A 13345-nucleotide genomic window follows, 5' to 3' on the forward strand; every position below is an offset into this window, starting at 1 on the left:
TTATCCAGCCATGTGAGTTGAAATAGGCGACTGAGCAGCAATTGTTGAATGTGTGACCAAATAAGACAAAGGCGATCAGCTTAAAGAAGATGATGTCTATCCCCTGAATGAATTATGTTTAAATAATTCTGCTGTGTTTTTGGATTATGTCAAGTCTGCATTGTATCAGACTGATCAGTGCTGTAGCCCTGTCCTAGAATCATTGGATAATCTTGCAGTACTGAGACAAGTCGTCGGTCAATATTTCTTTATTAATTTGGTTTGATTGCCATAGTCTTTTATTTGTGGGCCATGAAGTCAGCTAGGCTCCAGTTGCCAGTTGGTATTCCTATGGCCTTCAACACTTCAGATCAGCTCAGAAACTTTAAACAGATAAAGTTTCAAAAGCACGAGCCTTGACAGCTGCCTCAGTACCTGTACTTATGTGCACGAGGAGGGGCACATTCAATCCTATTGGAGGAGGTGGCTTTTCCAGTTTTGTGAGGGAAGCCATTCTGGAATAAGTACTTTGTAGATTAAGGTTGCGGGTAATCTCTAAATGATATCTATATGATCGAGTTGGGCAAAGAATTGAAGCAGAATTGTAGAAACATGGCTGCATAATTAATGTTTGTTTAATTCCTTCCTGTGAATTATTGGTTTCTTTTAACAACTTTGGGAACTGCTTTCTGAGCATACCTGGAGCTTCCCAGATTAACCCATGTATATAATGGCAAACCCAACACAGAAATGCATAAACACTACATCAACAGGCCATTTGATCCAAACTTTCCACATCTCCATACAACCAAGAGTTATAGAGTCATACAGCCCGAAAACCGACCCTTTTGTCCATGCTGACCAGGTATCCCAAAGTGAACTAGTTCCATTTGCCTCTATTTGGCCCATATTCCTCTAAACCTTTCCTATTCATGTACCTGTGGAGATGCCTTTTAGATGCTGTAATTGTACCAGTCTTCACCACTTCCTCTGGCAGTTCATCCATACATGGTTCACCCTCCGCTTCCTTTCAAATCTTTGCCCCCTTCACGTTAAACCTACGCCCTCTAGTTTTGGATTCCTTACCCTGGGGAAAAGACCTTGACTAGTCACCTTTTTCTGTGCCCCCTCATTATTTTACAAACCTCTATACGGTCACCTCCCAGCCTCTGATGCTCCTGGGGAAAAAAGTCACAGCCTATCTAGCCTTTCCTTATAACTCAAACCCTCCAGTCCAGTAAGTATTTTTCTGCACCCTTTATAATTTAACAACATCCTCCCTATAGTTATTATCAAATTCTGCACCCATTTATTCAATCTAATCTCCTGTGTCGGCATGGAAGAGGATTTGTGAACCTCTGTAGCGGGGAATGGAAACAGGCAGACATCAGGCAGGCAAACAAGTAGTGTTGCTGGCTGGCACGTGTGTTAGTTCCCACTCCTGAGCCAGTTACCTACAATTGGGCAGCAAACCTATGCTGTTGCCATTAATTGGCTGTTCTTTGGCAAATCCCATTGTTGCCCACACAGGGTGCCCCACCAACTTGAGTTTGGTGAATGGGGGAGAGGTGTTGGCAAGGGGAGGGGAGAGATAGGTCAGGGAAAATCTACGCTAAGTTTTGTTCAATCAATAAGTCTGGAAGTGAATACTTAACCTTTCAATTCTCTTTTTAAAGATTCTTTTCTTCTCTGTTAAATTGCATACCTGATCCCTTATGTTTTATTTTTAACTCCTTTTATCTTGCTTCTCAAATATTGGTGACCATGACCCTTTTTATGTACTGGTTCCCAACCTTGTATAATTTTAGAACTTCTGTTATATTGCCCTGTAGACTGTAGTCTGTTAACCAATTGAAAATCACCCAATTTTGAGTCTTTATACCTTGTCAGGAGTGTGCAAATATCAATCTGTCATACACTCTCAAAAGCCTTCATATACTACAAACCTGAAGCCCAACAATACATTTATGAGGCTTTATTATGTTTTTATATAAACTCTTCATTTGTTCTTTTTTATGTTCCAAAGCTTTTGTGATAAAACTCTAGTACTGCATTATCTTCTCCGCCCTCTCTGAGACCCTGTTTTAATGTCCTGCAAATCTGCAAATCCCTTTGTCTTTCCACAGTCCCAAGCCTAGGTCCCATTCAGTCTTAATTGCTACAGTTAATACTTTAATCCCCCAAAATGCATCAGCTTCCAATTGCTGAAACTGAATTGCATCCAGCTTCTAAGCCTGTTTTCATTATTTTATCAATGATTCCAATGAATATGAATTCATTTTTAAAGGGTCCACAGAATATTAATCAAAATTACAGGCATTTAATGGTTTTCTTACCATCATCATGAGGAATTTCAATTAAAACAATCTTTCAGCTATACAATGCCCCAAATTCTTAAATGTATAAAGGCAGGTTCTTCCCACTTAGTGTCTTGATCTCATTTTTACATTGTCTGGTTACTGACTCCACCCCACACCCTGATCATTGTTTGTAGCTGAACTAGACCATTCATAACTCTGCTGCATTTGATCTTGTGGTTAACTTTCAATCACATCTACTTTACCACCAAGATAATCTGCTTCTACTGCTGTAACAGCTCAAACATGCTCATCCCTGCCTTTCTAACCTCTACACTGTCCTGAATGGCTTCCCATTTTCATGCTTCATAAACTTGAGCTCAATTGAATTCTGCTGCCTGTACATGAACTTACAGCTACTTCTTTTCACCCATTTTCCCTTTGCCTGCTGAACTACCTTAATTCCCAATATGGCAACACCTGATCTTCAAAACTCTGATTCTTGTCTTCAATCTTTCAATTCGGTTCTTTGTAATTTCCTTGAGATCTTCAACTCTCATTAAATAGTGGTCTTTTCCACCTCTGGTGTCCTGTGCATCCTCCTTTTTAACTGTTTCACTATTAGCCATCCCTTCAGCTGCCAAGGCCCTGAGCTCTGGGATTCACTTGCTAAATCCCTCCACCTTACACCATTTTCAAGAAGTTACTTTAAAATCTACCACTTTAAACAAGCTTTTGATCATCAGTTCTAATATCTCCTTGGATGGCTTGTTATAAATTTCCTATGAAGTGCCTTGGTGGGATTAACTTACCAGGTCAGGGTTGCTCAGTAAATAAAAATTATTGTGAATAATTAAGATTATTAAAAGCTAATTTTAGACATGACTTTTTAAAGTAAAAACTCTCTGCCAATGTTTTCTTTTTGGGAAGGTGCTGACTGTTTACTAGGATATAGTTTTGTATATGCTAGTTCCCTCTGATACTTCATTAAAAGTGCCCATACTTTATGTGCATACTCAATAGGGAGAGTTTGCATGATCACCTGAGGCCATGATCACCTGAAGTCCAATCTGTAAACCTGCAGGAGGAGTTTGAATCCTATTCTTCTGGTAACCAATCTCTGATTTTCCTCTCTGCATGCTGAGTGAGGCAATGTGGCCTATTACGCTGCCGTTAGCAGGGAGGGACAGCTAACACAGCGTGCACCATACCTGGGATTTTCAATTCTCCATTCACTGCCTTGGTTGCTGGAATGGGGAAAAGATGGGTGGGAAGGTGGACATATTAGTTTCTTTTATTTCAGTTACCCTTCAGTGACGCAACAGAATTGTTTCAGGTACACGGGAAGTACTGGCTACTTTCTAATGCCCAATTTCATGATCTAACTGATCTAACCCAATTTTACATCAAGTACTCTTGTATCAAAGAATCGAGGCTTTAATGAAGCTTGTTACCTGACTACTCCCCGGCAACAGTGCAGAGGTGAATGGGCCCAGGCAAACCTCTAACAAGTCCTTATTTACTTTTCCGGGGTGAGCACAGGACCTGGCGTCCGAAACGGTGTTAGTGAGGTAGGTCCAGTGGTGACAGATCACTTGGTCCAGGCAGGTGGTGATGGCAGAGGAGAATCGGCCCAGCAGCAAAAGATGGTGCCTGAGGATCAGTGACTTTGACATTGGTTGGGTTCAGTATAGACTGTGACGAAGCAGTAGAGGAAGGGTGGCAGCGGAAGCATCATTGATGATGAGGAGCTAGTTCAGGACAGATGGACTCTCTTTCTTTCTTTCTTTCTTTCTTTTTTCCCTTAAATTATTCAAAATGGCATTGAATTGTGACAACAAATGAAAGCTTTTCACTGTATTTTGTTGTATTCTTCATGTAAAATACATGTTACAATCAAAATCATACATTCAAAAGGGAGGATCGAGTAAGACCTATCATTTTACAAACCTTTCTCTTTCTAATGCAGGGAATTAAGTGAAGATTCAGATTATTGTCATTCTTTGTCATGCTGCCATTTGATCCCTCTAGTCCCATATTATGGAAAGATTTATCTGTGTTGGTTTTCTTGGTTCTAATTCCTATAAAGTCATAGAGACATACAGCACTGAAGCAGACCCTTCAGTCCAACTTGTCCATGCTGACCAGATATTCCAACCCAATCTTGTCCCACCTGCCAGCACCCGGCCCATATCCCTCCAAACCCTTCCTATTCATATACCCATCCAAATGTTGCAATTGGACCAGTCTCCACCACTTGCTATGGCAGCCCATTCCACCCATGCACCACCCTCAGTGTAAAAATGTTGTCCCTTAGGTCTCCTTTATTTCTTTCCCCGCTCACCCTAAACCTATGCCCTCTAGTTCTGGACTCCCCCACCCCAAGGAAAAGACTTTGTCTATTCAACCTATCCATGCCCCTCATGATTTTATAAACCTCTATTAGCCTCTGATGCTCCAGGGAAGACAGCCCCAGCCTATTCAACATCTTTCCCTATAGTTCAAATCCTCCAACCCTGGCAACATCCTTGTAAATCTTTTCTGAATCCTTTTCAAGTTTCACAACATCCTTCCAATAGGAAGGAGACCAGAACTGCACGCAGTATTACAAAGGTGGCCTAACCAATGTCCTGTTGGCAACATGACCTCCCAACTCCTGTACTCAATACTCTGATCAATAAAGGAAAACATACCAAGCGTCGTCTTCACTATCCTATCTACTTGCAACTCTACTTTCAAGGAGCTATGAACCTGCACTCCAAGGTCCCTTTGTTCAGCAACACTCCCTAGGACCTTACCATTAAGTGTATAAGTCCTGCTAGAGCCAACACCATACCAGGTTATAGAGGACTCATTTTAAGAGAAGGTGTGTTCCTTAATGATGCCCATTACATTTGGGGACTCTTTCACCCAGGAGATGTGTGTCTGTTAACCATTTGTACTCTGTTCCAGTTGTTAAAGATTAACTACATTTGGTATGTTTTTTTTAAAGGAAGTTAAATAGGAATTAGAAAATCTAAACTCTCTAAGTCTGGCCTATTGCAATTTGTATAGTTTGGTTGAACAGCTGGTTAGTAATAAAATGTCTAGAGAGGGGTAAGAACATCAAATTTTCAGATCCTGTCTCCGTTCTATGATACCCAGCACTAGAAAGTATACACAAATTATATCTTTATAATTTATATTGTATATCTTATGTCTTTATGGCCACCCCAGAGTACGTCATAGTAAACAGTTAGTTTTAAGGTGTTATGTAAATAGATGTGGTAACTAGATTTGTCACAGCAAGATCTTGTATGTCGAAAGAAGATAAATGATTAGTAGTTTTGGTTCAAGGTAAATCTTTAAGAAGGGCTCATGCCCGAAATGTCGATTCTCCTGCTCCTTGGATGCTGCCTGACCTCCTGCGCTTTTCCAGCAACACAATTTCAGCTCAGGGTAAATGTTGGTCAGGAAGTGGAGTCAGCTTCTCTAGCCGCCTTTGAATACTACAATGGGATCTTGTACATTCTGCAGGACACAGACACAGGGATACAGTTCAGTGTTACATCTAAAATACTGCATCAGATTAACCTTAATACCACAGTGTCTCCATACAGACTTGTGGTGTCAACTTTGATTTGTTTCAGTCTCTCATAAATATTGAGGAAGGAATCAGTTGTGTCCGACAAAAACCCTTGTCGGAGCATAGTCGGTTGTAATTTGCTGTCCTGCATACAACTGCTCACTTTTGGAAAGGAATTGGAAGGCATCTGGTATTGATGGAATTGAACCTCTATCAATCCATGCCTTCAGGAGAGGAGGGGGAATGAATTGGGGATTTGAGGAAGGTAAAGTTCAGTCCCATTAGGAAAGCATTACTGTCACTGGTATTGTCAATGTAAGTCATGCATATTGACATTCAAGTTCATTGTATCCAGTCCAAGCAGACCCCTCAGTTATGTTGCTTAATTATTTATTAATGAAATGTATAAAATATATAGGCCTTCTGTTGTTAGTTCTTGATAACTAACATTTCTAAAATACGTACAGGAGTTGATTAAGGTGGCAACAGTGTGGCATGTGAGTAGACTCCCAAATGTAAAAATATCATGAACCCTGTTTTGAGAACAAATGTTTTACGTTGTCTGATTGATCAAGCCTGACCATGGTTGCCACTGCAGCATCATTTTGGTAATGCTGACTGGTTTGCTTTTTTTTGCCATTTGTTGCAGATTGATGAGCTATATGAATCTTACTGCATCCAGCGAAGATTACGGGATGGTGCAAACAACATGGTGCGGGCGTATACTGTATCTCAAACTAGCAAAGAAGCAAGAGAGAGCTTGGCTGAAGCTAACAAGGGCTACAAAGAATACACTGAGGTAAAACCAGAAGCTGAAATATTGTAACTGGAAAATAAGGAAATAAAGCTAAGCTTGGTGCATTCTCTTTCCATAGGTTGGGCTGGATCTTTGAAGATAAATAAATGTTGTGTTGCTGAAAAATGTGGATTATAAACTGCCTCTGTTGTTTGCTGATGATAGTAACTACAATTCAAAACTATATAATTAGCTATGAAGTGCTTTGGAATGTCTGTGAGCATGTGCTCTATATGCAAATTTATTTTCTATCTACTACAAATTTCAGTATTAAATATTTATATGTTCCAATGTTATCAACATTTGCTATTATTATCTCTGATGTTCATATGTATCTTGCATAATTAGCAATGACACGGAGTACAGTATCAAAGCATGGTCTGACTAGTATATTGTAGCTTCCTTAAACTTGCATTAGATGTAGCATTGTCACAATCTAAAGAAGTCCCAAAGGAGTGTTTTTCAAAGGTAGTCTATATTGTAATGAAGGAAAATTGCAACTAATTGTGCACAGCAAGCTCCCCAAAGTATCAGTGAAATAAATGACCAGCTAATGTTTTAATCATATTGGTTGAACGATAAATATTGTTGTGGTTGAACTAAACCACAGGAATTCAAAGTGGTGTTATGGGATCACTTGCATCCACCTAAGAAAGTGGATAGCAATGTTCCCTCTAATTTTATTTTGCTACAGGATTTCTTTAAGATTGTAGCACATGTCTGCAGCCCCGAGGACATGTTGGCAGATGAGGTCTTAGTTTAACATGTCAACTGAAAGACACAAGCGCTGTAATACTTCACTCTCAACACTGAAGAGCCACTTTAATCATCTGTTCAAATCTTTGGACTGGGGACTTGAATTTATAACATTTTGATTTAAGAGCTCAAGTGTTGCCAAAGTATCAAGGTTGCAACACCATTTTATATATTTCTACATTCTGGCCCCTGTCTTCACTCTCTGAAACACCAAACAATAATCCTTGGTGGTGCAAGCAAGAATTCTGTTCAATGCCTCTCCCATTCTATAGTCGGTACCTCGGTGAGCACAGCAGGATGCATGGTCAGTTGATTATTTTTTGCCCTGCCTTCTAGGGAGGGTTGGAGAGGTCTCAACAAGAGTCCTTGACTCAGTTTTTAACAGTATCACTGAAACTAAATCTCCCCAAATTGGGAAATTTAAGCATGGAATCATGTTCCACTGCTCCGCAGTGTCATCTGCATTGTGCATATCTGATTTGAATGATCAAAATGATGGCATTTGGTCAGTCTTCCATCATCTCACAAATGCCCATTTGGCAGTGACTGGCCCAGTCCGATCCCGAGAGGGCATCAGTGCAGCCACGAGGAAGTTGCTAGTTTTTTATACCTGTTTTCAATTGTGGCTGATATTTCAATTTGAGAGGGTATAATGAGCATGTATTGAAAATTGTGTGTTTGGAGTTGTCTTTCAATCCCAACACTTCCAAAGTGCAATCAATGTTTCAAAAGAGGGTAGGGTATGGGGCAGATTGTGAACCCACTCAGTTCTATTAACAGGCCAGGAAGAGTCAAGAGGTAAGATCTATATTGGAAATTGTCAAATCCGAAGGGTCTGGTGCAGAGTAGTAGACAGCTGTCAGATTTAATGTGGGGAGCGGCAATTATTTTCCCAGTAGACTGGAGTCAACACCCCCCCACCACCACCCCTTGGTTTTGCTGTGCAATTGGATACTACAATTTGACTGGTCGTTTGGCCAATTCTTGGAGCACTTAGGCTTCTGGATGCCCAAATTCCTGCCTTTCCTTCGAGCTTATTGCCCATAATTCAGAACCAAACTTGCCTCCTGCTCAGTTAAGGTGTTAATGTTTGAAGATTACAGTGTGTGAGCAATGCAGATGCGTTGGGATTTCAGACCCAGGAAATTATCCAGTCATCAAGTTCCAACCACAAAAGAAAAACAAAACCTGAGGAGTATAATGTCCTTATTTAATGACTTTATCATTAATTTTGAAACAGAAGTCTTCTAGTTGTGCCAAACCAAAAACAAAAATCTCCTTTTTCTTACCTAGAGTATGTGCACGATGGAGAGTGAGCTTGAGAACCAATTAGGAGAGTTCCATGTGAAAATGAAAGGTGAGTAACATTCTTTCATTTACTGTAATTCACAAAAAAAGGCAAATTTAATTCTACTTATACTTGGAGATTACATTTATTTGGTTTGGTTTTGGTGCATGCAAAATTGAGATAGGTAATTACAGTGCATAGTGTAGTTTTATAAGCCAATTTGTAAACCTCTTGGTACAATCATAGGATTAATGCATACTGAGTCTAAGGTCCAGATTCTCATGGAGACTGGTATGCTTTATGCACCTTTCTGATGAAGGTTGCGATGCGATTTTTGCCGACAGGGTTTGGAGCATAAATCACTAAAGCGAAACCCAAAATCTGCACAGCCAGTTAAAATTAGCCCTGAGTTCAAACAGAGCCCATGTGTAGGGACCTTGACCTGCAATGTAGGATTACAAATGGATGACATAGATTCAAATATTCTTGAAAGGTAGAAACTGTCGATAACTACCATGATCTGAAGATTTTAAAAATCCTGCTCTTTAAACTCTTTCAATAGGGTTCTTTGCTGACATTTGCCCCAGGTTATTATTATGTCATGATGAATGTTTGAGTTTCAAAAGCTGTGTTTTGAGGTATTGAGAGATTAGAGTTTGACAGTTTAAGGGGCTATTAAAGGATTAATTCTCTTTGCTCTGGGCACTGAATAGAAGTTTGGTCGATTTCTTAGAATGAAGAATACTTGAGATTTAAAGTCTTCAATTGAGTATTACCAGTGGGAGTTATATTCACTAACAAGTATGAATTCGTGAGAAATATATTACATTGTTAGTTTATTTTTTATCTTCATGTGGATTCTGACATGCATCCATGGTGGATATGGGAGTGAATGGCTATGGAAGGATTGAGGGATCGAGGATGAGTTAGTATTGTAGGGTATAAGAAACTGTGAAGTGGATGGTGTAGGAGATAGGAATTGGCATGAAGGATATGGTGGGCCATGAGTGAATGGAGGACGTTGGAGGTGTCTGTGCGTGCGTGCTGGGAATGGGTCAGTTTGGAGGAAGATGAGTGTTTGAAGGCCTCAAACAGTTCAGACAAAATCCAACACAACTGAGGCAAATCTCTTGACCTGTCTGACTTGGCACTCAACTACCCCAGGGCTGCCTGCCCCATTTGTTTTGGGGTTCAGCACTCCTAATTCCATGGTGCCCCAGCCTCCCCAGAGTAAACCTCTGGGGAAATATCCCGACTCAAGCTACTCATCTCACTAACGCAATTCTAAACCTGGATGTTACTTCCGTCACTAAAGTAAATGGTCAGAATATTCCTTGTCTCATCCACAGTCATGTGAACGATACTCCAGATTTGATTTTACTGAAGAGTTAGCTTTGACCGGCCCAAGATTGCAACATTGAACAAACTCTTTGTGCAGAATGCATCCCTACATGTAGTTTTGAATTAGGATATATAAAATAGAACTCATCGTGGGTTCTTTTCTTTTGAATGTTGCACAGTTGGACTCACTTGGTGTTTTATTTCCAAGCTATGTATATCCAGGATACCGTCTTTTGAAACTGCCTTTTGTCAATATCTTCATAGGGCCTGCTTCAAACAAATTTTGGTTCGATGATTTTTTTTTTTGAAAGTATGGAAGTTTTTTTTAAGGAAACTGTTAATGCTTTAAAGGCCATGGGGATTTAGATTAGACCTCAGAGGTATCATCATCACTTAAACTACATGGTGTTCTCTTTTTGTAAATTAACAAAGCATGACACCAGTTTTGACAGATCGTCATTGTATTCTTTGCTGTTGAAGTGATGGGCTCCAGGCTTTGCTCGTGCTTCAAAAGAGTAGAGTTTGCTGCGTACTTCATATGAAAAATAATTATTTTGGAACATCATAGTTATGGTTTTCTTCTTGAAATGCAGCATATGCACTTGAATCTGTGACTTGACTTTATAAAGTGATAACTGCCTGTTATAACACTTGCTGCCGAGGAACAATGTGGAATAGATAAATTACATCACGTACACATGTTCTAAAATACGAGAGTAGAATCAGCAGTACAGTACCAGGCTGCCTCTGGCAGCTGAAACGTGGGTTACTAGGCAACAGAGATAATTACATTATCGTTTGGAGTTGTGGGCGGAAAACATATCCATGGCTAAAGATTACCATATGAGGATGAATAACACTGACAATCATTTCATTTTACTTCTAAGTGAAGGCAGTAGAAAGGATTAATTTGAATTTTACTACAAATCCTATGCTGAAGGAGGAGAAGCCCTGTGAAATATCTCATTGTCGATCTTCAGATAAAAATATCAGTTGCTTGTGAAGTTGCTTCCACGATTTGTGGAAGCTTTTCATTTTGCACTCATCAAGACAATTTGCAAGAGTACCAATTCAAGGAGGAAATTCAACATTTAGGCTGAATGTAAATGATGGGTAGGCAAGTTGACAGTTAGCATCCAGGATTTTTAAAATTTTAAACCCGACAGATTGATTTTGTTTGGTCAGGGGATTGCCATGAGAAAATGAATTAGCAAATGGCTGTCACCTGTTTTGTCGAGTTGAAAAATAGGTGACAAACATTCAGTCAACCGGTCTGGTCTAAGAGTTTAACCAAGTTTGGCAGCTAATTGTCGATCATTGTTAATTACTGTATTCGCCAAGGCAACACCTCTACCAAACAGAGTCAACTTGTCAACCAATCAGCTCTATCCTCTCATGCAGTTTAAATGTCATCTTTTCCCTCAAATTGGTATTCTTGTAAATTATTCTGATCAGTGCAGGACAAAAAACTACAACAAAATCCTTTTCTTCAGTAAGACTTAGGTTCTGTACTCCAAATAACTGTTTGTGAAAAAGTAAAGAAAGCTATAGTGAAAAGAGAATTTCAGTAAAGCTCGGTTCACTTTTGCAATTTTTACCATTTGCAATTTATTTTAATAACAACTGAATATGAAACTTTTTTTTGAGGCTATTACAATCCGGTGTTCCAATTAACTGGATAACTCCTGTGGCTTGTGTTTGTGTAACTGGGAGACCCTGGCTATAGATTTGCACATAACGTGCCTTACACGTGTAAAGAGGGAAGCTCACTCAACCAAATATAGCCTGGCATCGTCTTTATATGCCTTGTATTCGTTTCCCATGAAGTGTAATGTGGAGCTCTTTGAGATAAAACCATTTGACATCTGATATTTCACACAGGAGGCTAGAAGACCACAGCAAGCCAGGCAGCATCTAAGAAGGGAGAAGTTTGACGTTTCGGGTATTAGCCGCCTTCAGGATTCCTGAAGATGGGTTACACCCGAAACATCAATTTCTCCACCACCGGATGCTGCCTGGCTTGTTGTGCCCTTCAAGCCTCCTGCTTGTCTACTTTGGATTCCAGCATCTGCAGTTTTATTGTCTTTATTTGATACTTCAAGGCTAAATGATGTTAGAGGACAAAGTATGCTTTATATTTGTCTCAGCCTTGTTTGTGCAGTAGTACGCAATCACATTGAAAGTTTTTTTAAAAAATCTGGATACCTGATAATGTGTTGTGACTGTAAAATTCATCATGGAAATAGGCTCATGAGACCTATTGAGGTTCTAAGTACAATAGCATCAGTGTTGATTTTGAAATACAGATTTTTGTGATGGACTAATTTGTCCAACCCACCAACTGGTATCAGTCACTGTTTTTTATCAAAACAATTATTAAACTTAGGTTTTTGTCCGTTCTCCAGAAGCTTCTGATTAACAAAGCACATAACTTTCTATTCTGGTAGCTGATAGTTTGACAGATCTGTTTTGCTGCAAGCAACTGTAATTTTAAACCCAATCAGCTAAGCCCAGAGTAGTGATTGTACTTTGTACAATAGACCAAAGTTACGTCATGATATCATTGATGGCTTTTGAATAGGACTGCTGCCTTTAGCTCAGTCAAAAGCAAGACAGCATGATGACTTTGAATAGAACTGTTGCCACGTTGGGAGCAGACTGAAATCTGTCTTCAGTTAGAGGCAATTGGCAGCCAACTATAAAAGTTCTTAGAAGGGTGAGACCAATTGTCCAATTTCTAAGAAGATGATTGGCTTTCCTTTTCAAGAACAGTGTAGATCTTTCAGAGAAGTTGTGTTACTTTATTGCAACAATGCCAACAAATTGACCAGAAGTTTTGTATAGTTAGCAATAGTGTTTTAATTGAACTCAAATTGTTAGCAAATTATTTTTCACTTGCAAAAATAAATTGGGTTCTTTTTAAGCTTTTCTAACTTTGGACTACACTATCATGAGAAGGTTACTTTAGTGCATGAGAACATCAACATTTTTTGAAGTGGGGGTCACATTTTATGTGATATCAGGGAAACATCTGCTCCAAATCTGTAGAGACATTCTTCACAAGAGGCAATGTTAGTGAGAAGGCTGACGCAGCAGGAAGTGGAACAGTGATTCAGCCAGGCTCTGTGTTTTTGTAATTAAGTTCAGCAGTGCAAGATTCTTATAAAAGATTTTTTGGAAACCATTGTCAACTCATCACAGACAGTAGATAGGTCTATTATTGCATCTCTATAATCACTCTTTGTTGTTTTGTGAAATTATGCTCTCTATTAATTTTCGTATTTATATAGATTGACTTATTGTTGAGGTGGAAATACAATAAT

General features: G+C 39.4%; 1 protein-coding gene across 4 annotated transcripts in view; it reads left to right on the forward strand.

The window, feature by feature from the left end:
* ripor1 (RHO family interacting cell polarization regulator 1) overlaps positions 1–13345 on the forward strand; it is a 324487-nt gene that overhangs the window by 233591 nt on the left and 77551 nt on the right. For all 4 annotated transcript variants that reach the window (XM_072547436.1, XM_072547435.1, XM_072547437.1 and 1 more), the window contains exons 7-8: positions 6491–6640; positions 8687–8750. In XM_072547436.1, the coding sequence (XP_072403537.1) occupies positions 6491–6640; positions 8687–8750 (214 nt within the window). The remainder of the gene's footprint in view (positions 1–6490; positions 6641–8686; positions 8751–13345) is intronic.

Source organism: Chiloscyllium punctatum, chromosome 26 (assembly GCF_047496795.1).
Source record: "Chiloscyllium punctatum isolate Juve2018m chromosome 26, sChiPun1.3, whole genome shotgun sequence".
Lineage (NCBI taxonomy): Eukaryota > Metazoa > Chordata > Chondrichthyes > Orectolobiformes > Hemiscylliidae > Chiloscyllium > Chiloscyllium punctatum.